The 25,265-nt window shown below is 52.2% G+C and overlaps 10 protein-coding genes across 10 annotated transcripts; 3 read left to right on the forward strand and 7 right to left on the reverse strand.

Annotated features, from left to right (window-relative positions):
* M438DRAFT_156249 (uncharacterized protein) lies at positions 1 to 483 on the reverse strand. The gene has a single exon (XM_029899013.1). The coding sequence runs from the start codon at positions 338 to 340 to the stop codon at positions 59 to 61; it is 282 nt and encodes a 93-aa protein (XP_029755111.1). The 5' UTR covers positions 341 to 483; the 3' UTR covers positions 1 to 58.
* Positions 484 to 1,263: 780 nt separating this feature from the next.
* M438DRAFT_400896 (heat shock 70 kDa protein) lies at positions 1,264 to 3,483 on the reverse strand. Its single transcript, XM_029909493.1, has 4 exons — positions 3,343 to 3,483; positions 2,442 to 3,287; positions 1,466 to 2,386; positions 1,264 to 1,414 (listed from the first exon to the last, which is right to left on the reverse strand). The coding sequence occupies exons 1-4, from the start codon at positions 3,390 to 3,392 to the stop codon at positions 1,285 to 1,287; spliced, it is 1,947 nt and encodes a 648-aa protein (XP_029755112.1). The 5' UTR covers positions 3,393 to 3,483; the 3' UTR covers positions 1,264 to 1,284.
* A 1,132-nt stretch (positions 3,484 to 4,615) lies between these two features.
* On the reverse strand, positions 4,616 to 7,533 carry M438DRAFT_307192 (uncharacterized protein). Its single transcript, XM_029902290.1, has 2 exons — positions 4,959 to 7,533; positions 4,616 to 4,903 (listed from the first exon to the last, which is right to left on the reverse strand). Exons 1-2 carry the CDS (start codon positions 7,218 to 7,220, stop codon positions 4,817 to 4,819), a joined length of 2,349 nt encoding a protein of 782 aa, XP_029755113.1. The 5' UTR covers positions 7,221 to 7,533; the 3' UTR covers positions 4,616 to 4,816.
* A 697-nt stretch (positions 7,534 to 8,230) lies between these two features.
* Positions 8,231 to 10,230, forward strand: M438DRAFT_284750 (UPF0061-domain-containing protein; the record flags this gene model as incomplete). The annotated part of the gene is made up of 2 exons (XM_029901479.1): positions 8,231 to 9,967; positions 10,030 to 10,230. 2 exons carry the CDS (start codon positions 8,231 to 8,233, stop codon positions 10,228 to 10,230), a joined length of 1,938 nt encoding a protein of 645 aa, XP_029755114.1.
* A 57-nt stretch (positions 10,231 to 10,287) lies between these two features.
* M438DRAFT_369872 (cytidine deaminase-like protein) lies at positions 10,288 to 12,157 on the reverse strand. Its single transcript, XM_029908135.1, has 2 exons — positions 11,887 to 12,157; positions 10,288 to 11,831 (listed from the first exon to the last, which is right to left on the reverse strand). The coding sequence occupies exons 1-2, from the start codon at positions 12,135 to 12,137 to the stop codon at positions 10,673 to 10,675; spliced, it is 1,410 nt and encodes a 469-aa protein (XP_029755115.1). The 5' UTR covers positions 12,138 to 12,157; the 3' UTR covers positions 10,288 to 10,672.
* Positions 12,158 to 12,544: 387 nt separating this feature from the next.
* On the forward strand, positions 12,545 to 14,007 carry M438DRAFT_378576 (uncharacterized protein; the record flags this gene model as incomplete). The annotated part of the gene is made up of 3 exons (XM_029908830.1): positions 12,545 to 12,643; positions 12,692 to 13,517; positions 13,568 to 14,007. 3 exons carry the CDS (start codon positions 12,545 to 12,547, stop codon positions 14,005 to 14,007), a joined length of 1,365 nt encoding a protein of 454 aa, XP_029755116.1.
* Positions 14,008 to 14,933: 926 nt separating this feature from the next.
* M438DRAFT_340249 (uncharacterized protein) lies at positions 14,934 to 17,922 on the forward strand (the record flags this gene model as incomplete). The annotated part of the gene is made up of 4 exons (XM_029904301.1): positions 14,934 to 15,021; positions 15,078 to 15,986; positions 17,239 to 17,403; positions 17,483 to 17,922. The coding sequence occupies 4 exons, from the start codon at positions 14,934 to 14,936 to the stop codon at positions 17,920 to 17,922; spliced, it is 1,602 nt and encodes a 533-aa protein (XP_029755117.1).
* Positions 17,923 to 19,267: 1,345 nt separating this feature from the next.
* Positions 19,268 to 20,780, reverse strand: M438DRAFT_156537 (small GTP-binding protein). The gene is made up of 5 exons (XM_029899014.1): positions 20,499 to 20,780; positions 20,197 to 20,320; positions 20,086 to 20,133; positions 19,797 to 20,024; positions 19,268 to 19,737 (listed from the first exon to the last, which is right to left on the reverse strand). Exons 1-5 carry the CDS (start codon positions 20,507 to 20,509, stop codon positions 19,543 to 19,545), a joined length of 606 nt encoding a protein of 201 aa, XP_029755118.1. The 5' UTR covers positions 20,510 to 20,780; the 3' UTR covers positions 19,268 to 19,542.
* A 229-nt stretch (positions 20,781 to 21,009) lies between these two features.
* On the reverse strand, positions 21,010 to 22,464 carry M438DRAFT_378578 (uncharacterized protein; the record flags this gene model as incomplete). The annotated part of the gene is made up of 4 exons (XM_029908831.1): positions 21,010 to 21,654; positions 21,708 to 22,085; positions 22,137 to 22,329; positions 22,382 to 22,464. The coding sequence occupies 4 exons, from the start codon at positions 22,462 to 22,464 to the stop codon at positions 21,010 to 21,012; spliced, it is 1,299 nt and encodes a 432-aa protein (XP_029755119.1).
* Positions 22,465 to 23,102: 638 nt separating this feature from the next.
* Positions 23,103 to 25,066, reverse strand: M438DRAFT_369876 (alpha tubulin). Its single transcript, XM_029908136.1, has 7 exons — positions 24,942 to 25,066; positions 24,795 to 24,835; positions 24,678 to 24,704; positions 24,545 to 24,620; positions 23,956 to 24,486; positions 23,478 to 23,901; positions 23,103 to 23,423 (listed from the first exon to the last, which is right to left on the reverse strand). The coding sequence occupies exons 1-7, from the start codon at positions 24,964 to 24,966 to the stop codon at positions 23,195 to 23,197; spliced, it is 1,353 nt and encodes a 450-aa protein (XP_029755120.1). The 5' UTR covers positions 24,967 to 25,066; the 3' UTR covers positions 23,103 to 23,194.
* Between the last annotated feature and the right edge of the window lie 199 nt (positions 25,067 to 25,265).

Here is a 25,265-nt window from a genome sequence, read left to right on the forward strand (position 1 = left end):
TCAATCTTGCTTGGAGATCTCGGTAGTTAGTTTTCTGCTAGACATGGATTGTGAGCTGCTATGAACTGTCCTGGATGGTGCATAAGAGTGTGCGACCAAAGCAGCACCCGAGATAGATGAAAAGCGGAACAAGAAATCGGGATCCCATGGTTAGATAAGAACACAGCAGATGACAAGAGTGAACGGGTGTGGTAAGACAACAATTGCTACAGTAGTGGGAAGATTTAACGATTGACTCACACAACGTCCAACAAAAGGTAGCCATCAGGATGCTCAATGTTTTGTGAGAATAAGAGCCAGGCGATGGACATGTCCGGACGAATAGGCTATCACAATGCATAACCTTTTGTCAAAGGAGACCTCCACCGAGAGGCTGTCCGCTGCTTGCTTTGACTTTGACTGGACGGGGCATGAATACACAAGATTGTTGCAGGAGCCAAAGATGGGCAAACGACCCATTCAAGCCCAGTCCAAATGTGATGAAGACGAAGTAGCGAGAGGAACAAAGCTCGAACCAGATTGAAAGTAAAGCCAAACAGTATCCGTAGAAAGAAGTGAGAAAGAAGAACTTGAGGGACCATGAGGCGTGATCACATGTGCATCTCAAATTGATGTGCGAGTCGTAGTTAAAAGTTGATCCTTGTCCGGGCCCAGACACGATCGAAAGCCTCAAAACCATGGCCTTTGCAATTTACTGCCATTGTTGCCGCCGATGTTGTTGAAACATGAAGACTTGCACACAAGACCACAAATGGTTGGTCGATTGCTGTGAATCTGTCAGTCGCGCGCATACCAGATAGGTGAACCACATCTTGTTTCCTTGTGACTTCCCAGCTTCGTAGTTTTAAACAGTCCTTGTTAATGTGAATGGCAATGCCTTGCAGGAAAGATGTGAAAGAAATCGAAGAAATGCCGAGCAGTCCAAAGACAGAGTAGGAAGGAACTTGTGAGAACACTATCACGTGTAGAAGGAAGGAGACATGTTTGAAAGGAAAGGAAATCTTCGTTACACTCATGATTGAGTGACATTAAAGTGACATTGCATGGTGGCAGTTTCTCCGCTGCGACACATGCTTCGTGATATCAAAAGAGAAAAGACAACTTCTTCAAAGCCCTTGTTATCCCTCTACCAACGCCGGCTCTATGATGCTGGAAAGACGAAAAGGTGTGGATGAGCGGGCGATACGCTTAGTCAACCTCCTGTGAAATGAGTTAGCATAATGTTCAATGTCGTCTGATCGTTTCAAGAAAGTACCTCAACCTGGGAGTCTGTTAGCATATGATTCAATGAGGTGAAGAAGAAGGGAAACTTACAGTAGGGCCGTCATCGCCGCCGGCGCCAGGAGCACCACCGGGAGCAGCTCCAGGCATCGCACCTTCGGGAGCACCGCCAGATTGCTGATAAAATGCAGTCCTACGAGGGTATTAGTTTAACGTTCAAGTGTTAAGGACAGGGGGTACTTGCATGATGGGGTTTGCGACTCCCTCAAGCTCCTTCTGCTGGGACTCGTACTCCTCCTTGGTGGCGGTGGTGTTGGAGTCAATCCACTCAACGGTCTCGTTGATCTTGGCCTGGAGCTTCTCCTTGTCATCGGCGGGGAGCTTCTCCTCAACCTTGGGGTCGGAGATGGTGTTCTTGAGCGAGTAGGCGTAGGACTCGAGGCCGTTCTTGGCGCCGATACGGGCAGCCTCAGCCTCATCCTCCTCCTTGTACTTCTCGGCCTCGGAGAGCATGCGCTCGATCTCCTCCTTGGAAAGACGACCCTTGTCGTTGGTGATGACAATCTTGTTGGTCTTGCCGGTACCCTTCTCGAGGGCAGAGACGTTCATGATACCGTTGGCATCAACGTCGAAGGTGACCTCAATCTGGGGGACACCGCGAGGAGCAGGGGGGATACCGGTAAGCTCGAACTTGCCGAGAAGGTTGTTGTCCTTGGTGCGGGCACGCTCACCCTCGAAGACCTGGATCAAGACACCAGGCTGGTTGTCGGAGAAGGTCGAGAAAGTCTCGGACTTCTTGGTGGGGATGGTGGTGTTGCGCTTGATGAGAGCAGTCATGACACCACCAGCGGTCTCGATACCGAGAGACAACGGGGCGACGTCGAGAAGGAGGATCTCGTTGGTGGACTTGGAGGAAGTGTCACCGGAAAGGATGGCAGCCTGAACGGCAGCGCCGTAGGCAACAGCCTCATCGGGGTTGATGGACTTGTTGGGCTCCTTGCCACCGAAGAAGTCGGAGACCATCTTCTGGATCTTGGGGATACGGGTGGAACCACCGACAAGGACGATCTCGTTGACGGAGGACTTGTCGATCTTGGCGTCACGGAGAGTACGCTCGACGGGCTCCATGGTGCCACGGAAGAGGTCCTGGCAGAGCTCCTCGAATCTAAGGGGGCCAGTTAGTCTACCTGTAAAAATGCACGATGTTTTTCAAAACTTACCTAGCACGGGTGAGAGAGGTGTAGAAATCGATACCCTCGAAGAGAGAGTCGATCTCAAGAGAGGTCTGAGCAGACGAAGAGAGAGTACGCTTGGCACGCTCGCAAGCAGTTCTCAGGCGGCGCAGAGCACGAGGGTTGGAGGTAAGATCCTTCTTGTGCTTTCTCTTGAACTCATTGACGAAGTGGTTGACAAGACGGTTGTCGAAGTCCTCACCACCCAAGTGAGTGTCACCGGCGGTAGACTTGACCTCGAAGATACCCTCCTCGATGGTGAGGAGAGAGACATCGAAAGTACCACCACCAAGATCGAAGATGAGGACGTTGCGCTCACCCTCAACCTTCTTGTCAAGACCGTAGGCAATGGCAGCGGCGGTAGGCTCGTTGATGATACGGAGGACGTTGAGGCCAGCAATCAGACCGGCATCCTTGGTAGCCTGGCGCTGAGAGTCGTTGAAGTATGCGGGAACGGTGACGACAGCGTTGTTGACGGTGCCACCAAGGTAAGACTCGGCGGTCTCACGCATCTTGGTGAGGACCATGGAGGAGATCTCCTCGGGAGTGAAGGTCTTCTCCTCACCCTTGAACTCGACCTGGACGACGGGCTTGCCAGCCTTGTCGATGACCTTGAAGGGGAAGTGCTTCATGTCGGCCTGGACCTCAGCATCGGCGAACTTGCGGCCAATGAGGCGCTTGGCGTCGAAGACGGTGTTGTGAGGGTTCATCGCGACCTGGTTCTTGGCCGAATCACCAATCAAACGCTCGGTGTCGGTGAAGGCAACGAACGAGGGAGTGGTGCGGTTACCCTGGTCGTTGGCAATGATCTCAATGCGGTCATCACGGTAGATACTGGAGAGGAGTCAGTGACATGTCTTGTAGAAACACAAAGGCGAATAATACGAACCCGACACATGAGTAGGTGGTACCCAAATCAATACCGATAGCGGGAGCCATATTGGATGTGTTGTGAACTGAAGAAAAGGAAGATGGGTATCAAACAGAAAGCTTTTTGTTGACGATGTAAGAGATGTCGTCAGTCGTAAAGAAAAGCGCTTTTGAATGTGTGTGTGGGAGAAAAGTGGTGAGGGCAGGTGTGAGCAAGAGAAGAAAGTTTTATAAATGCGCACAGCGGCGGTTGTTGCGTTGCTTCGGACACGACCAGAATTTGCGGGTGGTTTCCATCTTCTTCTACAGGATTCCACCTCTTGCCTTCGCCTTCTGAGGTTCATTTATCTCGCCACGCTCCGTCACTTTTGCTTCAATTATGCTATCTAGCTATTTCCGTTCTTGCCTTGCAGCTTCCGGCTACTTCGAGAAGGTAATTGCCTTCTTTGGCACCCCTTGTAGAGCTCTTTCTTCACTTTCGCGACTGCTCTTCTCTCTGGATTCCATTGCGCGGGGTGGTGACGTCTTGAGCTGGTCCGAGCGTTCATGCTTTGTGAATCATAGTCTGGGGACAGGGTTGCTCTGTTCCAGGTCGATCAACAAAGATTCATGTTGAAGCTGAACGCACGATGACGGATGCGTTTAGTGGCAAGCCCTGAAATTTCGCTTCTAGCACCTCAGCAAGAGCAAGAAGTAAACCTAGCATGTACAGTATCTCAACAATTCGATGCAATTGGTTTGCTATGTCGTTGGGTTGCTATGCTGGAAACAATCCTCTACTATGTAACGCCGCGGTCAAGGAAACTACCTATCAAAATGCATGATGCTATTGAGAATTTAGTGAGCCTCCGCTGAGAGCTTGAATTAATTGTTCTCTTCCACCGGGCATCCCTGAGTCCTTCAACACATTGTGCATCTTGATGGGTAGATGCTCAGGAGCACTCTGGTGCTTGAAGTAGCCACACGCACCTAATTTCAACCTCCAGGAATGTGTCTAGACTTGGCTGGACGGTTGACAAGACGCGGTGGCAGTCACCGAAAACGACTTGAGACATCATAGAAAGCACAAGTTCCACTCGTGGGCGTACTTCATTGAAACAGGCAGTAGTATGAAGAGCATTTCGATATAGAGAAATCTAATCTCAGAATGTAGTCGACCGTACCATGACCACAGAGCTGACATGTGCTATGTTTCATACAGATAGTGTTTACGCGCATGAGATCCGCTAGAATGAGTTACGGCACATCATACATGTGGTACTTTGGCGAGCAGTTGAGGACGACGCAGTGATGAGAAGAAACAGTGTGCTTCAAGATTCGAGAGCTGTTCGCTCATAATAGAGTACAAAATGCAATGTGCCTTTTCCCGCTAAGGATATACCCCCGTTGCGCCTCAGATAATATCTTCCGTCTGTGCCTATAACGCCACGAATGCTAAAGAATTGATGTAGAAAAAGCATGAGTCAGGTGTGGTATTGAGCAAATCGCGTTCGTCAAGCCCTGCAATCCTCACATCGCCAGCCGCGGACTCTCTTCTTGAGTCCAACACAAGCCATGTGAAACTCTGAATGTGGGCAATACTAGCAGAAAGGTTAGCGGGGAATCAAATGATGTTGAAAGATGCGGTAAACTCACGTTGTTCTGACAGATGATTACTTGACGCGCACCCAGGGCCAGCTTTCCGCACACACAGGCGTTTGGCGCATGATGGACAGCATCTTGCATCTCCACATCGCCGTCTGTAGCGTGCTGAGTTGATGGCTGGATGGGGCGGCTGGATTTAAGCACAGCCGGCGATACCTCAGCGCCTATCTCCGTATCACTGTCTTCGATCATTATGACATCCAGTCGGTTGCCAGGCTTAGTGGAGGCTGGCGGCGGATTTCGACTGACGAAAGGCTCAGACTCCTCCTTGATAGCCGGGGATCCGTGAGTCTGTCCGTTAGCCGTGCCATTGATAGTGTCTTGTCTCGTGCTCGCAATCAAGCCAAGGCAGTAATTGATGTACTCTTCCGAGATCATCTCGAGGCTTTCCAGCTCATTCAGCTTAGTTTTGAACTCTTTCAATAGATGTGGTTTTCCTAGTCGCTCGGCGTGTTTCCGCGTGAATCGAACGATCATGCCGGAGACGTGCCTCTCTCCTTGATTCGTTGGCTCGTTCTTCAAATGTTCGTCGAACATGATCGTAAACTCCCTGGCCGCACCCGTAAGCCGCGGAAAATCCTCTACGTTGTGTCTGACTCGTAGCCACGAATCGTCCGGGTCGATATCACTCTCACTCAGTATTTCTCCAGGCTCAACCTCTCGCTTGGATTGTGAACGAAAGATAGCGACTCCCGGGATGTCTGGAACCTCATATCTCTTTCGCTTTTTAGTTGGCACCTCCTGGACCTCTTCGGGGGGCCCTACTCCAGGCCTGGCTGGAGTCGGCGTTAGTCGGGCTCGTCCTTTGGAGAGGGAGTCTCCAGCTTGCGCGGCTCCATTCAGCATAACGCCTGGTCTGGCGGCCTTAGAGATTATTTTGAGGTTTGCCTGTTTACCGCTGGCCCAAGTATTGAGTCCACCTTCCAATAGGTATTGCTGTAGGTCGAAAGGATTCTCTGGCTTGTTCCAGGTAATCTCCCGCTCGTCGCTCACGTTGTCGCTGGCTCTTTCGTATCTAGGTGTCGCCAGCTCGATCTGTACTACGCGAATGAACAGCGAGGGGCTTGTCTCTGGCGGCGCATGAACTTTGAAAGTGAAATGATCATGAAAGCTCAAATAATGGAAATGTAATCTGTCGAACGTTGCATGAGGCAAGCGATCCGGGCAGAAAACACAGCTAAATCTGGTGCGCACAATGCTTCTAGAGCCCATGGCGCCGCCATCGAAGACATACCTGACGTTACAAGCCTGCGTCAGACTCAGAGGTCTTGTTATTTGGGGGCGCCCTCTGTTCCCAAGAATTCGGGTTATGTTATTGCACATCGCCAGAGGAGTACCGCTCTTTCTAGCGCTCGGGCTCCACGAGATGTCCGCGTCGAGAAGATATTCGAGTTTCTTTGAACGGCGTGCCTTATTTGTCGTCTCGGGAACATGCTCGTATCGCCGGATGTGTAGTGGAGTACTTGGGCAGTCGGGAAGCTTTTTCCAGGTAGCTCTCAACTCGGCCTGTTCAGGAGCCACAATGTGTCCAGGGATGACGTCCGGATCGACTGCGGAAAGCAATTGGAAAGCGTCTTCAGAGTTGAAGCAGCTGACACTCATACTAAGAACAGCATGATTGAGTCGTTCTGCCTTCCATCTGCGCCCTCCATTTCCATTATGGGCCGCAAGATGGCTTGTGAGCATTTCATTGTGTGCGACAACGAAAGGCTCCATAGCAATATAAAAGGTCAAGTGGCCTTTGGCATCTTTCACGCCTGTCAAGTTTGCCGGATGGGATTTAGAATACAAGACACGCGCGGGGTTGGTACCATTGGCATCATCGAGCGTGATGATGCAAGTAATATTGCAAGTTATTTTGATGTTGTTGGGGGCAGGAAGCCACGTTGGATCCGCAGATGGCTCATGCTTGGCAGTTACATTTGGTCGTGTCTCTGCGTCGGCGCTGTTCTTTTCTTTCTTTACCAGTGATTTTGGGTGGACTCTGAAGGTCTGTGGTTTAACACTGGTGACCCTAGATAGTAGATTTAAACTAGGAAGGATTCGCGAGAGCCCTTCGAAAAGACCCATGTTGGACGCGGCCACTCCTGAGGTAAGACTTGTCGATCGATGGTTGAGGATCTTCAGATTCTGCTCATGATGATCCAAGGCTCGCCGAAGATTTCGTTGTAGGAACACGGGTCGTCTGCTCTGTGAGATGTCGTTGATCAATTTGGAACCGCAATATTTTTTGTTGTCTTCCACTTGATTCATTTCTGCTGGAGCGATGAGTCTGGATGATCTTGCAAGAGACGGAAATGTGAGTTGATGTCTGCGGTTGCATTATGTCGTGAGCTTTGAATTGAAGTTGAAGAAGTCATATGAAAATGAAATTCCGGGCACCATACGATGCGCCTCAGCGCGCGCATGCAAGGGAGTGAAAGTTGTTGTCGGCGGCTGTTTTGAAAAGTCGCACACGTTTAAGATCGTGGGGAAGTGGCAGTGATGATCGAGGAAGGTGCAACTTCTTCCAACGACTAAAAATCTTGTAGGCAAAGTGAAAATGAGCAGAAAGACGAGATTGTCAGCAAAATAGAACAGCTAGTTGATACTGCCGTTGAGACTCAAGTGAGAGTTGGAGTTGGACTTTGAAAGTTGTTGGTCAAGTGTTTCTTGAAATGGCTAGGCAACCCTTCACAGTGTAGAGACAAGAGACAGAAAATGGACGCCACTTGTTGTGGTAAGACATTGTTAGAGGATGAGGTGATACCTATATCATGACATGGATTTCAAGATCAGAAGTATTACGTGAATACTGTCAGTAAGTTGATGGTGACCTCCCCATATGCCGGAGTTTGTCATTTTCACGGCTACAGGATCCACAATATTACCCTGGATTGAGTCAAGTCCAGGAGGAGCGACCGACTGGATTGCTCTCTCTCTGTACAACGCACTCTCCTTGTATAGTATCGTATATTTTGATGGGTGGTCTATTGGTTATCGCTACAAGTACGACTAGAGAGTCTACTCGTATGTGACCACATTGGGAAGGCTTCCTAAAGGCGGTGACCCCACGTTTCGGGACGTGTCTCCGGTCATCAGAAAGACGTCAGTGTTCGCGAATGGGTTCGGGGCGAGAAAGAGGCCAATAATTCTTGTACATATATTAAACCAGTAGCTGCTCATCTGTCGCCCCAGCAAGACATTCCTACATCTCCACCTTGTATATGCTATCTAGAGCGCGAAGCCTGCGTCCAACGCCCGCCAAAACCCGCATCGCACTCATGGCAGCCCACATCAGCACCGCTGGCCACCAGAACGCCCTGTACGACGCCACCACCACCAACGAGAAGACTCACTCAATAAAGGATCTCCCGAAATCGAACAACTTCACTACGAACCTCCCGCCGGACCCGAACTTTCCCACTCCTTCGAGTTCGCATGTCGCTGAACGCAAGGATCTCGGCCCTCGCCTGGTCAAAGGCGCCCTCTACACATACGTCCGACCCGATCCACCCAAAGAATATGAAGTCCTCGCCGTCTCGTCCGCTGCACTCCAGACACTCTCTATAGACCCATCTTCCACAGAGTCCCAGGATTTCAAAGACACAGTTTCCGGCAATAAGATCCTGACATGGGACGAGGCCAAGGCTTCAGAGTCGAACATGCTACCAGAGGACCAGCAGAGACAAGAGCAGATTTACCCATGGGCACAATGTTACGGTGGTTACCAATTCGGCCAGTGGGCCGGCCAACTAGGTGACGGTCGTGCCATCTCGCTGTTCGAGGCTACAAACCCGAACTCGGACGTGCGTTATGAGCTTCAGCTCAAGGGTGCAGGCAAGACACCATATAGTCGATTCGCCGATGGCAAGGCTGTGCTCCGAAGCAGTATCAGAGAGTTTGTCGTCAGCGAGAGTCTGCACGCTCTGGGAATTCCTACAACTCGTGCATTGGCTTTGACGTTCACCCCTGAAGATAAGGCACTAAGAGAGCGCATCGAGCCTGGCGCCATTGTCACTCGTTTCGCACAAAGTTGGCTACGTTTCGGTACCTTTGACCTTCTACGCTCTCGCGGCGACAGAGCTTTGATCAGGAGACTTTCGACTTATGTCGCCGAGGACGTTTTTGGCGGATGGAAGAACTTGCCAGGCGCTTTGAAGCCCGGTGAAATGTCTGAGACTGCTATCGAGCCCGAACGTGGTCTTGCAGCCACAATCGTACAAGGCGAGAACGAACACGAAGAGAACCGCTTCACACGCCTCTACCGCGAGATTGCCCGCCGCAACGCAAAGACCGTTGCACACTGGCAAGCCTACGCCTTCACCAATGGTGTCTTGAACACAGACAACACATCCATCTTTGGCTTGTCGGTCGACTTTGGTCCTTTCGCATTCCTCGACAACTTCGACCCAAGCTACACACCCAACCATGACGACCACATGCTACGTTACAGCTACCGCAACCAGCCTAGCATCATCTGGTGGAACCTGGTACGTCTAGGTGAGGCATTGGGTGAGCTCATCGGTGCCGGAGCCCGCTGCGACGACAACGAATTTGTGACAGAAGGCGTCAGCAAGACTTGGTCCGACGAGCTGATCAAACGCGCCGAGACCTTGATCGAAAAGACAGGCGAAGAGTTCCGCGCAGTCTTCATGGCAGAATACAAGCGTCTCATGTCTGCACGTCTCGGCCTCAAGCAGTGCAAAGACTCCGACTTTGACGTCCTCTTCTCCGAACTTCTGGACACACTCGAGGCATTGGAGCTGGACTTCAACCACACCTTCCGCAAGCTCAGCAACATGAACCTCTCAGAGATCGAGACCGAAGAGCAAAGGAAGGATGTCGCAAGCCGCTTCTTCCACGGCGAGGGACTCGGTAACACTGTGGGCACAAGCGAGGCAGATGCCAGGACTAGAATCGCAAAGTGGCTCGAGCAATGGCGAGCCCGCGTCATCGAGGACTGGAGCGCGGGCAAGGATGCTGAGCGCCAGGAGGCCATGAAGAAGGTCAACCCTAAGGTAAGCATCCCATTCTTTCAACATCTTGCACATGAGCATACAGCTGACATTTTCAATCACAGTTCATCCCCAGATCATGGATTCTGGATGAATTGATCGAAAGAGTGGAGAAGAAGGGTGAGCGTGAGATTCTCCAGGGTGTTATGAAGATGGCACTTAACCCCTTCGAGGAGGAGTGGGGATGGAACAAGGAAGAGGAAGAGAGATTCTGCGGCGATGTGCCTCACGTAAAGCGTGCCATGCAGTGCAGTTGCAGCTCTTGAGCTGTTTGATCTCCTACAATACACGATACATGAATAACATCACGAATTACTTTGAATCTGAGGTTAAGCAAAACTTTCATTTTAAGTATATTGACTTTTGAGGTATGCTCAGAGACGTAGCCATGTCGATCGTCTCGTTTTTCCGTGCGCTAAAGGGGTATAAAAAAAGCTCAGCAGAAGACCACCATTGAACCCATATTGACGCCTGTATACCATGCTCGCTGCTATGTGCATAATGCTGCTGCCATTCATTCATAGGCAGTCTTCATCAGAAAAGAAAGCCTCCCCCAGTTTTCAAGCGGGGCCGACACGCTACCTAACCATGTCGGTAACAAAGACAAGGAAAGAAATCGAAAAGAGAAGAAGAAGAAGAAGAAGGAAGAAGAAGTTCAGGTCGAAAGGAGACGGTGGGCGTTCCTAGAGTCATCAAGGAAGGATGGGTTCAGACCTGAGTCTTCTTGTCGAGGAAGAGGTGCAAGTGGTTGTCACCATCGTATGGGTCCTTCTCCTTCCACTCCCAGCACAAGAACTTCCAGTTGAGCTCGGGACGCCAGAACAGTCCGTAGCCGAGACCGCCTCCATCGGCCGTCAGAGCGCCAGTCTTGGGCATGCGAATACCAAAGACACAGCGAGCAAAACGTGAGTGCAAGATGGCCATGGTGCACATAACGCAGGGCTCGTGGGTGAGATAGATCTCGAGATCGACGCAGAGGTAGCCATCAGGGATCAGGTTGTCCTTGTTAAAGGCCTTGCGCTCCATGGGTGTCAGGGGGTAGTCGAGCAGGGTCTTGTCGACGAACTTGGGAGCACCGACTGCGGGGGTGTGGGAAGGCCTGTTGATGTCCAGAGCAGCCATGTCCTGGTTGAGCTTGGTAGGGTCGCGAGTTGCGCTGCGGACACGCTTGCGTGCGACCATGCCTATGGCTCGCATGACAGCATGAGCCATGGGGTTCTGTTGACCAGCGACCTCGTCAAAGCCTTGGTGACGGCCATCGCCAGCAACGGCAATGACTTCGATAGGCTTTCCGGTAGGTCTTTCGATGATGACGCATCCGACGCCGGCGCCGCAGCACTTGCCCTTTGTCTCTCCAGCCACCTTCTTGGCCATCTCCATCAGGCGAGGCACATTGTTGTTGGCGGTGACTTCTTCTTCGGCGCGGCCGATGATGCTGGGATGAGGGCCAAATGGATTGGTCTTGCGGTAGATGGTAGGCCAGTACTGTTGAGACCAGAGCTCGGCTTGCTCGGCGCTGGTGGGAGGCAGCAGAGGAAGGGTGACCTCTCTGAGGATGAGAGGGAAGCCATCTTCGGCGAAGGGAGGGTTGGCGAGGAGCAGCTCGGTGAGAGCGTCTTCTCCAATGCAGTGAACGGGACTAACGATCAAGTGCAGTGTGGCCGGAATACTACCCCGGCGTTTGTTGCGCGATGAGCGAGAGCGAGAGGAGCCACGGGAGGATCCATCACGTTCGGAGGCACTTCTGGAGCGGCTGACAGCGACCGTCTCGGGGATGAGGTGGGTGGGCAGGAAGCGGGCCTTTGCAAAGCGACGAATGTGCTGAAGGTCGATGGCATCCAGCTCGGGGACGTTGTCCTTGATGAGACTGGGCGAGATGGTCAGCGGATGGATGTGTATAGCGCAAACAAAACAGGACATACCCCAGGACGGTGTTAGCTGCTCTGGATGGCAATTCTATAGTCCATGCCTGGACAGTGGCAGTCGAGGCACGAGCCTCTGCCTTTGTCTTGAGCAACCAGAGGCCGGGTTTGGTGGGTGGCATATCGTTGTCGTCGATGAAAGATGATGGAGAGTTGCGGCCATCCAGGTCAGCTTCAGCTTCAGACCCAGCGGGGCTGAAGTCAGGCCCAACACCCGGGGGTGCGGACCTTCCTCGTTGTTCTTCACTCATTGCATCGTATGCTCACTTCGGGAGGCAGCATCGAACATGTCGCGACTTCCTTTAGAATAATTTCTGACGCACGGTTCAACGCTAGCGTGCTGTTCCCCAGATCTGCTCGGATCAGACCAACTTAACTCCGCCTGCTTGCATAACTCAATTCTTCTCCATACAAGCCTCTTGTGCAACGCGTGTTGATCTGTTGTCAAGCTGCTTTGATTCTGGTAATTGCATCTCTCTCTGTTCCAACACAGCCTTGATAGTCTGCTTCTGTACAAACTCTACGAAGCAGCAAGAGAATATCCTCCGACAAGAGTACAAAGCCGTTTGTACCTAGTGACCACCAGAGCCGGAGGGGCAGCACAAACAGGCAGGAACACTGGAGCCTCGCATCTTTTGAGACACGGAAGGAAACAGACATGGGCCTGGAAATGCTTCCAGACGAAGTCGTCCTTTCTTTGACGAACCAATGGCCATGTAGAGACTTGCAGATCAAGACACTCTCCGCTCTACTTTCCGTGAGTACGCCCAACTCAAACGCCAGTGTGTTTACTAATACTCTTCAGCCCAGATTGATCAGTCCAGGAACCTTGGTAGTGTATGGTCCAGAGTCTACTGCGAAAACGGGACTGCTCAAATCGTATCTGGAACTTTCTGGTCTCAAGCATGCATTCATTCCTTGCTCAGAGTGCATTACTGGCCGCCACTTCCTGGAGCGGACTCTGGCAGCCTGCGTGAACGCCATCGAACAGGCAGTGGATATCTCTCTAGATGGTGTCATTCCCTCAAGATGCGAAAGTTTAAGCACCTTGACAAGCTCCTTTGAACGTCTTTTCGAGGGGATTGACAAATTTGTACTCGTTCTGGATGGCATCGATGAGCAAAGAGAAGCTCCTCCAACTTTACTACCGACTCTAGCACGTCTGGGCCAGCTCATTCCCTGTCTCAGTATTGTCATGGTTGTCACATATCCTCATCCACGACTTCTCCATCTTCCCGGTGCTCCCCACATATACTTTTCGCCGTATACTCGCGAGCAAGCCATCCAAATCGCCTCTGTTCGGCCACAAGCCATCTTCAACGAGCCTCTTTCTCCTTCTGCTAACTACTCGGATGAACTTGCCGCTGAAGATGATGCATGGTTATGGTCGCGATACTGCGCTGCTGTGTGGGATTCCTTGGCTAGTGGTGCTGCACGAGACATAGTCACCTTCAAGTCCATCCTTGATAAATTATGGCGGCCATTTGTACAACCAATTGTAGATGGCACGTACGGAACTCGTGACTTCAGCAAGCTCATGGTAGCACAACGCAAGATTTTCCAAGCCGAGAGTTGTCTACTGGACTCTGTTATCGACGAGCCTCAGGAGGACACTACCGTACTTACGGATGGTAAAAGCTTTCCAAATCTCATCTTAGGTCAGCCTGCTAACCGGTCACAGTTACTCATGACCTACCTTACTATTCCAAGTGGCTTCTTTGTGCTGCTTACCTCGCCTCCTTCAACCCAGCTCGTCAAGACAACATATACTTCATGAAGGCGACGGAGCGAAAACGTCGCAGGAAAGGTGGCGGCGCCATCGCAGGCCGCGAGTCAAAGAATCGCAAAATACCTAGACATCTTCTCTCGCCCAGTCCTTTTCCGCTCGACAGGCTACTCGCTATCCTCCACGCTGTGCTGCCGCACGATCTCACACCAACGATGGACATATACACACAACTAGCGACATTGTGTTCTCTAAGACTACTGTTGAGAACGGCGGTCATCGGAGGTGACTTGCTTGAACCAGGAGCCAAGTGGAAGGTCAACTTTGGCTGGGAATATGCACTCAAGTTGGCTCGCAGTGTGGGCTTCGATATCACTGATCATGTAGCCGAATGATGATCGGTCACAGCGTCAAACAGACGTCAGAGACTACTTTGTACCCTGTCTCAGCAGATTGATGCTGCTAGACGACGAGGCGAAGAATGAAGAGACACGGACAAGGAACTAAGGAAATAATGAAGAAGCATTTTTCGTCCTTGGCGAGTGCCCTAGAAGCCTTCGGGCGTTCTTCAGAGGTACGCTACAGCTCTCTTCAAGTAAGAGTCTGCAATACAAGACGAGAGTATCGAAGGTTGTGTGGTCATCCTTGATCGCCATCCGAGGCAACTTCAGTGATAGGACGTCAAGAGTCTCCCCATCGATCTACGCATATGTTCTTCTTCACATTATGCATCCACATCTCCAAAAGCTGAGCATCGAATTGCAGAAGAGCCTTAAGCACGATCAAAGTCGCCCGTCCAAAGCCTTTGACCTTACGCCGTGGTCCATCCACATCGAAAAACACACCGGCCGAATGCGCATATAAATTCTGCTATGAAACCCGATCCTACGGCCTTTTCTTTGTTCTTCCACCACGCAGTCGCCCAAAGTGTCCTGTTTTATATATATGGCGAGGTTGGAAGCCGCTGAAGCGGCCTAAGGAGCGAAGCCTCTGTCTTGGACATCATACTGCCTTGAGTGAGCGAGCAGACACTTGGGGTCCCTCCCGTGCCTTCGGGACAGATTGGACCCCTTCGTTCAATGTGTCAAGTACAATCACCTCAACCCATTAGACCTTTAGACAGCTTGAGAGAATTGGGATCGGCTAGGGACCCGATTCTAGCTCTCCGTCCCACACCAAAGACGCCACGCAGTCGTCCGACCAATCTTGAAAGCCTGGCAGCGCTCGGAGCTCTCTGTCTGATAAGCGCTCGCGCAAGTAGACACCGTGGTACTCAGACTGCACCTGCTGCAGCTAGAATTCACAGTACTGGGGGTAAGAGATGCCAAAATCTTCGATTATCGCCACTACCTCGAACAAGCTGCGTTTACGGATCGGGTGGCAGGTCTGCAGCGAGCTAGCGCCGATATGTGGGTGATGGACTGTTACTCTTAGATACTAGGATAGCTCATCGCCCAGAACACAGGTCGATCGAGACCAGACCTCAAGATCATTGCGCAGGAGCTCATCCTTCTGGCCCTTGGCCACCGATCCCCTGCCTCCTACCAGCGCACCGTCCAAGACAGCACAGTCACCGGGGCCGGACTCACACTGGTAACTGAAGAGGTCGAAGGACTCAAGACCAGTGACAGCACCTGGCGATGCAGGGAATTCGCGTACTACAAGTGGTTGCAAGAGCTGAGGGTCGCCGGTTGCGAATACGTTGATCTTGCGCAGGTCAAGCGCACACGTACAGTGTTCGCTCAATTCCAGGGGCCAAAGACCAGGGCACATGTCTTGGAGTGGGCTAAGTTCTTCAAGCCATTCGCAGGCCTACTGGCCAAGCGCGCCCTCGGCGACCACACTGGCAAGGCAGAACACGGCATCATCTCGAGAGACGCCAGAGGCTTTCAGCCCATCAACGAATGGCACAACTACAATTCGTTTTGGAGAAGCGTGGGAGACTCGGCGAGGTTCAACACCACACACGTCCAGCTGGATCGTGGATGGTTGCCGCGCGCCAACATCCAGCTGGAGCACGGATTCGAAGGGGTGGCATCGGAGAATGCAGTTTGGTCTATATGGCCTAGATGGATAGAAGGTGCTCTTGTCCTGTGTGCCTCCGTACATCTCCCGGCACATTCGTTTGTCGGAATTCTGCCTGGCAGACCTGGCTTCATCGCAGAGGAAGTCCCTGCCGGCGTCGTCGAAGGCCCTGAGCCTGGCCTCTACATGGAGCTTGGTAGCAGAGTCGGTCTGCTCAGTACGATTTCACGCACCAAGACATATGCCGAAGGCAATGTGATTGTCACATGGGAGCCATACGCCGATGAGATGTCGTCAGGACACACTTGCTTCCACCTTGTGCTTTTCACGTATCGCGCCATCGAGCTCTGTCAGCCTCTGGTCCCGTGGGATCACATGACAAAGTGCCACGTTGAAGGAGGTCAGGTCACAGAGGCCAACTCAGGAAGGCTTCCTACTCACAATTCTTCACTGTCAGGCTCTGACACAAAGCAGCATCATATTAGTTGCAAGATATATTGCCAAGGAGAGAAGCACGCCTCACGTTTCTACTCGTCGTGTCCTTCCTGCTGTGAACCGAGAAAAACGATGAAGGAGCACTGAACGGAAGAAAGCGTATTCGGCTTCTCTGTCTTGTCGTAACACTGTGTCCTCCTTTCGTTGTGCAACTCAAGCTCTCTTAGGTGCCTAGACTTAGGCAACGGTTGAACGGAATCTTTTTCCGTTAACTATTTTTTAGGTTAGATCTCATCCAAGTACGATAATGGTATCGTTCTTACAGAGATCTTCGTTGAGTCGATTTCCGAAAACAACGATGTGATCGAAGCCAGACTTGACAGTGATGTTTGGATGAAGTCGCTCCTCCGCGGTCCGCATTCACGCAAGTTCAAGATAATCCGGGAAAAGCAAACGCAGTATGTCCATGCACGCGAAGCACAATTGGAGGACCTGAGGAAGATTGATGGGTTTGAAGAGATGACATTCCGCTTTTGTGCAGACTTGCGTACCTACATCGGAAACCAGGAAGCTATAGATCGCCTCGACAAGATCAACAGCGAATTCTACCTTGGAGCTCCCTACATGCATCAAAACGTAGGAGACTTTTCAAATCAGCGAGGCTGTCCAATGAAAGCAGGTATTGCGCTGGCTCTCATTGGACATGGTTTTGATTTTCAAATACATCGTGCCTTTTGACAGCACTAAAGCGGAAGTTCGTCGGCAGGCTGGGAGCATCTGGGATGATTAGTCTGCAATTACCCCTGATTGCCTGGACGACAACGAAGAAGACCCAGAAGGTCTCGGCTGCATCATGAACAGCACCATGGTCTCCGAACTAGGGCTTGAGAGGTCGTCGAGTCTTCCAACACTCATGCCTCTACTGCAATGCATCAGACTGCGTCTACGTGCGATCGGAAAGAGGATAGCACACAAGGCACTACCGTTTTGCTTGACCTCCTCAACCTGATTTTCGCCCCTGAGACGCTGGAGTGGTTCACAATGGTGAGTGGCTCAATGTCGACTCCGGTGTAGATTCCCTTCGTCTTCGCGAGGCGTAGGGCGGCGTTCCATGCTGATCTGTGGCGTGCTGCTATAAATGCCTCTGCCGTACTGATGTAGCCGAGGCCTTCCATCATCACCCACCTCCGGCCCTGGGCCAAAGCCTTCTACGGCCATACCAGAGATCGAAGTAGTCAATCTGGACGACGAGTCTGATGATTCGGAGGGCCAGGTGGCTCCGCCTCATGCTGGGATCGAGGTTATCACCTTGGCCGACGACTCAGACGAAGGTGAACCTACATCTCCTCATACTCCGCATCCCTCTCTCGCCCCGCACTCCGATCCTCTTGCCGATACTGCCTATACCAGTGGGCACTCTCGATGGCAACTCGCAAAATTCGCAGAGCCCACCTCGTAGGCAACAACCTGTCCCCGCCCAGCGAGCCATCTTCGGAGAAGAAAGTCCAAGCCGAAGCCCTTCACCCCACCGCGTTGCTCTAGCAGTTAGCAGAACAGGTTCCGCAATGAGTGGCATTCTACACAATGGGAGCAGGAGTAGTTCTGTCGTTAGCGGTAGCAGAAGGGGCTCAGTCATGAGCGACGTCGACTACCACGGCATATTCCCAGGTTCCAGCTTGTTCTACACCGGAACCACCCCTTCGCCTACAAAGGATGAGCATCAACACGTTGAGTTGGTCGACGAGGATGTTCTGGGTCCTGATGACCCCATCCCTACGCCTCCCCGTGTGCTAAATTCTGTCATTTCTAGCCATCTCCCACAGCCATGCCCGGAGTTATTTGGACTGTAGAATTGCACAATATCTTCAAGATCTCTCTAGTCGTCCGCAGAGAGGCGCTGAGTATCACACTCTCAGTGGAGGGCTGCACTGATCTTAAAAACATTGTGCATTTCTACAGGGTGCGCGTGACAGAGTTTAGCACACGGGGAGGCGGTGGAGGGGCCATCCGATCTGCCTGAGGGCACCCCTCAACCACCCACCACAATACCGTTCATCGACCTTAGAGTCACCCCTTCGATCAAAAGCCCTAGCGCTGATCCAGAGAAGCCTGGCCAGAGCCTTCATCGCAGACTGCCTTCCTCAATCACTGGAATATCACCAGATGCCGAGAGATGACCGGCGCCCGATAGGCTCCAGCAGGTCCGCCCGCTCAGCATGTCTGCATCAAATGCCTTTCCTACGACTAGCTCAAACCCTGGACAATCGCCGAATGGTGTATCTGCAACTCCAACACCCAGCCCTAGATCTCGCAGAACGTCGCACACGCAATCTCCACCTCTGCGTCCCCAAGATCAAATCCCCACTCTTAAATGCCTCGTGCATTTCTGCAGCTATGTGCGTGACAGACGAGAGTATACCGAGGAACCCCATCAAAGGCTCAGGACTTGTATCTGGGACGCGAAGGCGCTGCACGCCCGCATCGTGCTCTTGATTGCTCGAGGTCTGCTTCCTTTGGTGTGTTAATTTCTCATGTGGAGATCGAGGGAGTTGTGGTTTGCATATGCATGGTTGCAAGGGGGATGAGGAAGTCGTCTATCGGCTTGTGATCAAGTCATGTGTTCTTCAACAATGTGTTGCTCCATGGTGAATATGTCTAAGAGATTCGTTGACGATGTTTCGAAGCCCAGTTTCATGATCAGATTATATATACAGACGTTGTCTGCATTCGTGGTACAGCCGAGACCTTCTGGGTCTTCGTCTTCGTCCGAACGACACATTAATCGAACCATCCATCTATGGATATCATCAGTTTCGATCTGTTCTAAGAGCCCCCGAGAACGAAGCACTGACCGGCCTTTAATTCTGAATTTGTATTGCTCTGGCAGCGTTGCGATTCCAGGAGCCGAGTTACCTATCTCAAAGTCAAGCGAGTGAGAAAATATGTCCCTATGGCAAGTCATCGACACAACGCAAATGCGCACCAGGTTGTAAGATGTGTAAAAGAAGAAAGTTCAGTTGATAGCGCCACCGGGGAGTGTAAAACTAAAAGAGACATAAAAAGACGAATAACACCGTGAAGAAAAAGAAACATGGTAATAACCCCTTTCCTTGTGTGTGTGATGGTTGCTGAGAAAAAGGACAAGACGCTGGTAAGTCCCTTCCACCTTGGATATCGCCCTCCCTCGTCATCTCACTCGCAATTCGTCGTGTCCTTTCCTCTTTCATGTACCTTGTGCAATCCAATTAGGTAGACGCGCGGGCGAGCAATAAAGATCGGAACGTTGTAAAGCTAGAAACGACAATTGCTCTTCTCGGCCAGCATAACAAGTCCAATGGAAGACGACCAGGCGGTTTTTTTCATCGGTTTTCGTATATCTTCGGCGTAAAGACAAGCACGATCAAGAGAGTACAAGGTATCGTCGTGCGATGGCGGAAGCGGACTGGGTATCGAGTTTCGAGGCGAAGAGCTTAACAGCAGCCGCCGGCACTGCCGCTCTGGACGGTGCTACCTTGACCAACTTGGACGGTAGGCTTGTTGTTGACGGTAGTGTTACCCATGCGCTCCTTGATCTGGCGGGCCATGGTCAAGAAGGCTTGCTCAACGTTGGATGCGTTCTTGGCCGAAGTCTCGAGGAAAGGAATGCCGAGGCTGTCGGCGAATTCCTGTTTAGTAGTATCAGTACTCGTACAGGCAGAGTAGGAAGTCGATCTGGAAAGCGCACCTTTGCGACGTTGTACTCGACGACCTTCTTGTCAGTCATATCGCTCTTGTTGCCGACGAGGAGCTTGTTAACGCCCTCGGTAGCGTAGCGGTCGATCTCCTGCAGCCACTGCTTGACGTTGTTGAACGAGTCCATGTCGGTAACATCGTAGACGACGCAGATGCCGTGGGCACCACGGTAGTAGGACGATGTGATGGTACGGAAGCGCTCCTGGCCTGCAGTGTCCCACTAAGAGTGTTTTCGTCAGTACTAGTCCTCCCCAGGTAAGTCGAGTATGAGATGGACTAACGATCTGAAGCTTCACTGTCTTGCCATCGAGCTCGATGGTTCTGATTTTCTACGAGGGTCTGTCAGTCCGAGGCCAGTGGGAAAGCATGGCGCGGAAGGTATTTCGACGTACGAAGTCAACGCCGATGGTCGAGATGTAGCTCTCAGTGTAGGTGTCGTCGGCGAATCGGAGCAACAGACAAGACTTTCCGACACCGGAGTCACCGATCAGAAGGAGCTTGAAGAGGTAGTCGTATCTGTAGAGAGTTTGTATGAGCGACACGTCTTAAGGGGTTCACTATCAGGGCGATGGCGACGAGGCTGCTGCTGACGGATACTGCGACATGGGAGATGGATATACTCTAGATTCAGAGTGTCAGTATATTGATTCCGGGTGGATAGCAGCAGTAGAGGGGCAAGGCGGCGACATACCACTCGGGGTTCATGATGGCGGATGTTCTTGGGGTGTAATGGGTGGCTTGTTATGACGCGCGGAGGATGCGGAATATGGCAAGAGAACCGCAACAGCGCAGTTTGCTTGGATCGATGGGAGTGTCGGGGTTGTAAAGCGAGGTCCTTGGGGGTTAGGACAGATGGATGCTTCTAAAGTCGGCGGGACGACGACGTGTGCTGGCTGTGTGAGAGCGAACAAGGGCCTGTCTGCTCCCCACGCTCTTGGCGGTGTACTTGGTCATTTAACGGCCACATGTGGCGCTTCCGATACGCTTCAGACCCATCATTTTACGACAAAGTCTCATCCGCCCTTCTTTCACGTGCCAACTCGTATCAGGATGCTGTGAGAAATCACTAGAAACATTTGACCGGCTGTTATTCGCTGCTGCCTGGTCGCCTCCCCTTTGATCGCACGCTATGCAACCCAGTAATCCCAAGAATTATCTCTCTACTACTCGCATGACTTTCTGTCCTCTGCCTCTGCCTCTGCAGTCTATCGCCATGCTGGAGGTGCTGGTCCTCCATAGTTACTACCCTGTCCTCCATAGCCTCCTTGCGATGCCTGGTGCTGACCTAGCTGCTCATGTGCTCCACCGTACTGGTTGTACTGGTGCTGTGTTAGTTGTTCCTGACCCGGTCCGCCATAAGATGATTGCCCGTACTGGGGCCCGCCGTGCGACGCTCCTCCTTGCGGCGGGCCACCATGTGCTGATGCGCCTTGCTGGCCATAACTACTTCCCTGGCCGGGCTGATATGCAGCATATTGCGAGTTCTGTTGAGGCTGACCGTGATTTGGCGCACCACCATACTGGTTATGCTGGTGCTGGCTGTATTGGTCATATTGATAGCCCGAAGATGCGTGAGAAGGCTGACCGCCGTACTGGCTGGGTGAAGCTCCAGTGTTATGCGAAGACTGATATTGTCCATGTTGTTGTCCTGGAGCACTGTGACTAGGTGTGCCGTATGTACCAGTGGTCTGCCCACTTGGACCACCGTATGATCCAGTGGATTGGCCGTATGGAGCCGGAGAAGAGTGATGGGAAGCCGAAGGGTTGTATGACGACGGAGGAGCCTGTCCAGAGTATGTGCCTCCTTGAGACGATCCACCAGATGAATAGCCATATCCTTGCTGTTGGTTCTGCTGAGAAGTATTAGCATACTGCAAGTTGCATGTCATGGCATGAGACAAACCGAAGAGCCGTGACCACCTAGCAAACCACCCAGGCCGCCCATACCACTGCTGTGGTTGCTGCTTCCGCCGGTGTTGCCATGCGACTGCTGTCCGCCCAGAAGGCTTCCGAGACCACCCAGAGCGCTGTTATGACTGCTGTTACCAGTGCTGCTACCTTGTTGCTGTCCATGCGGCTTGTTTTGTCCTCCCAGGAAGTTTCCAGCGAGTTTACCGACCAGTCCTGCAGCACCGCCACTGTTGTGGCTCTGATTTTGATTGTGGCCCGAGTTAGAATGCGAGCCACCACCGAGGAATTGCGAAGCCAAACCACCAAGGCCGGAGGAATGTTGCTGCTGCTGAGGCTTGTTTGAGTTCAGAAGCATGTTCATGGCCATGCCCTAGTCTTGGGTCAGTACTATCCAGTGGCTACGACGTCTGCTAGTACGTACTCCGAGTCCACGTTCGCCTTCTTGCCCGTCCACACCGCGGGTTGTTTGTGCCTGAGCATCTTGTGGGGCAGGGAAAGGGTTCTGATGTTGGGCTGGCGTATTTCCTGGCGACGGCACTGTAGGGGCTGCTTCTGTGGGCACTTCCCAGGTCGAGACTCCGGTGCTGATCTGCACGAAATAGTACTTCCGGGAGCTGATGTTGTGTCAGTCGCTTGTACATAATTTCCCGTGTCCATCGCGCTCACTTTCCATCCCACTGCGCGATCCAGCCTATGGGAAGGTTGGGTGGTGCCCTGTCAGGGCCGGCCTCAGGTTCGGAATCGGGCATTGTAGGTTGTGCGTATTACGAAAGTTGAGAAAACCGGATGCCGGATGAATTCTCGGTTTGCAAGATATAGGTATACAGGAAAGCGAAAGTTGTAAAGAACAAAGTCACGCTCTCGAATGAAAGGACGATCAGGCGGGCTGTGCTGCTGTGACGTCGACCTCAGCGCGCGCTCGCTCGTCTTGACCCCGTACTCCGTACTCTGGCGTATCGATACCGAGCGCAGGACCTTTGCTTATCCAACGCATGCGTTTCCATCATCAACCTTCTCTTTATCATCTAAAATTATAGATAATGATTGGCGTTTGCTGAATAGAACCTCATATCCCCTTGAAATCGTGTTTCGAGCTTATCTTTGGAACGATCATGTCGATCATACGTCCTGAAATCACAATTCAATCAAACCCTGGCTGTCTGATGGTTGCTTGTCTGTATCGGAAAGCATAACCTCTAATACCTCGAGCTGTACGGAGCACAAGAGCTCAATAACTTGTCACCCAGAGTCGCAATATGCTTTGACATCACGTAGAAGATTGAAATGGGGCGGACTGGAAAGACGTGATCAGAAAAAAAAGTAAACGGTAAAGTCGCTGTATTAAAGACACAAGCATTTCAACATGAGTGTGGTCCTTTTTTCTACCGGACCTGAAGGCTCCCCAAACCACACCACAATGGTTTTCATAAACACGATGATACGAAAAGTCGGCCGCTAGCCAAAAGCGGTTTTATGCGCTTAGTACTCAGCCTCAACACCCTCCTCACCCTCGACAGAGTCGGCGGCGACCTCCTCGTAATCGCGCTCGAGTGCGGCAAGGTCCTCGCGGGCCTCGGAGAACTCGCCCTCCTCCATACCCTCGCCAACGTACCAGTGGACGAAAGCGCGCTTTGAGTACATGAGGTCGAACTTGTGAGAGAGAGCTGACCAAGCCTCGGCGATGGCGGTGGTGTTGGAAAGCATGCAGCTAAATTGACAGTCAGCACGGGCATTTCAATCATGTTTCACGGATCAAACTTACACGGCGCGGTTGACCTTGGCGAGATCGCCGTTGGGCACGTTCTGAGGGGGCTGGTAGCAGATACCGATCTTGAAACCAGTAGGGCACCAGTCGACGAACTGGATGGTGCGCTTGGTCTTGAGGGTAGCGACGGCGCTGTGGACGTCCTTGGGGACGACATCACCACGGTAGAGCAGGCAGGTGGCCATGTACTTGCCGTTGCGGGGGTCACACTTGACCATCTGGTTGTTGGGCTCGAAGCAGGACATGGTGATCTCCTGGACAGAGTTGGCCTCGTGGGCAGACTTGGCAGCCGAAACGACGGGAGCATAGGCAACCAGAGGGAAGTGGATACGGGGGTAGGGGACCAAGTTGGTCTGGAACTCGTTCAAGTCGACGTTGAGGGAACCGTCGAAGCGGAGAGAGGCGGTGATGGAAGAGACGACTGAGTGCGTGGTTAGTTCTTGTGACAGAGTCATGGCGGCTTAGGAATGCATACCCTGAGCGATCAATCTGTTCAAGTTCTCGTAGTTAGGTCTCTCGATGCCGAGGTTGCGGCGGCAGATGTCGTAGATGGCCTCGTTGTCGACCATGAAGGAGCAGTCAGAGTGCTCAAGGGTGGTGTGAGTGGTGAGGATGGAGTTGTAGGGCTCGACGACCGAGGTGGCGACCTGAGGAGCAGGGTAGACACAGAACTCGAGCTTGCTCTTCTTGCCGTAGTCGACGGACAGGCGCTCCATGAGGAGAGCACCGAAACCGGAACCAGTACCACCACCGAAGGAGTGGAAAACGAGGAAGCCCTGGAGACCAGAGCAGTTGTCTGCGACTCTGCGGACCTTGTCAAGAACCTGGTCAATCAATTCCTTGCCGACGGTGTAGTGACCACGGGCGTAGTTGTTCGAGGCATCCTCCTTGCCAGTGATCATCTGCTCGGGGTGGAACAGGCTGCGGTAGGTGCCGGTGCGGACCTCGTCGACGACATTGGGCTCGAGATCGCAGTAGATGGTACGGGGAACGTATTTGCCGTTGCCTTGGAAGGCATGTTAGCTCGCGTGTCAAGGTCGATGAGGGATCGGTGCAATGCGTACCAGTCTCGGAGAAGAAGGTCGAGAAGCCCTGGTCTTCGCTGCCGGCCTTGCGCTCCTCGGTGAGGTAACCGTCAGGCTAGTGTTTTGTCAGCAAGAGTGCGCGCGATGATGGAGCTTGAGGAAGATCGTGTACCTGAATACCGTGCTCGAGACAGTAGAGCTAGGCAGCCAAAATGTCAGTCGGGACCCTTTTCGCAGACGGCGCAGGCGATAATGGCCATGCGTCGAATCAATGGCAGTATAATCTCACCTCCCAGCACGAGTTGGCAATCTGGCAACCGGCCTGGCCGACTATTATCATCAAAAGTCAGCATCAATAGCAACATAGGCGGATGAAACAGGCCAAGGGGCGGTCTGGCGCGCGTGGGCTCGAGAGCTCCAGGGAAGGTCGACATACCGTTCAAACTAATGACTTCACGCATTGTGGATGACCTGGAACCGGACGAGAGATGGGACAAGGAGGTGATCGAAAAACTGGTCGGAAATGGGTGGTCGGCGTGGTCGTCGAGAAACGGTCTGCTTGTCAAGAGAAGGGGAAGTGAGGAAAGCACGACCCTTCTTGTTGTTGTTTACAGCTAGGGTCTTGGCGCACCTTCCCTCTTCAACCCGCTTCTTGCACCCCAGCCTCCAGCCAATGACCCGTCCAAGAAGCTATATCACTGCTGAGTCTGCCTAACTGATTCTTGCAGACTGATTAATCACTCAGATCGATGCTTCGACC

The sequence above is a fragment of the Aureobasidium pullulans genome, assembly GCF_000721785.1.
Source record: "Aureobasidium pullulans EXF-150 unplaced genomic scaffold scaffold_39, whole genome shotgun sequence".
NCBI lineage: Eukaryota > Fungi > Ascomycota > Dothideomycetes > Dothideales > Saccotheciaceae > Aureobasidium > Aureobasidium pullulans.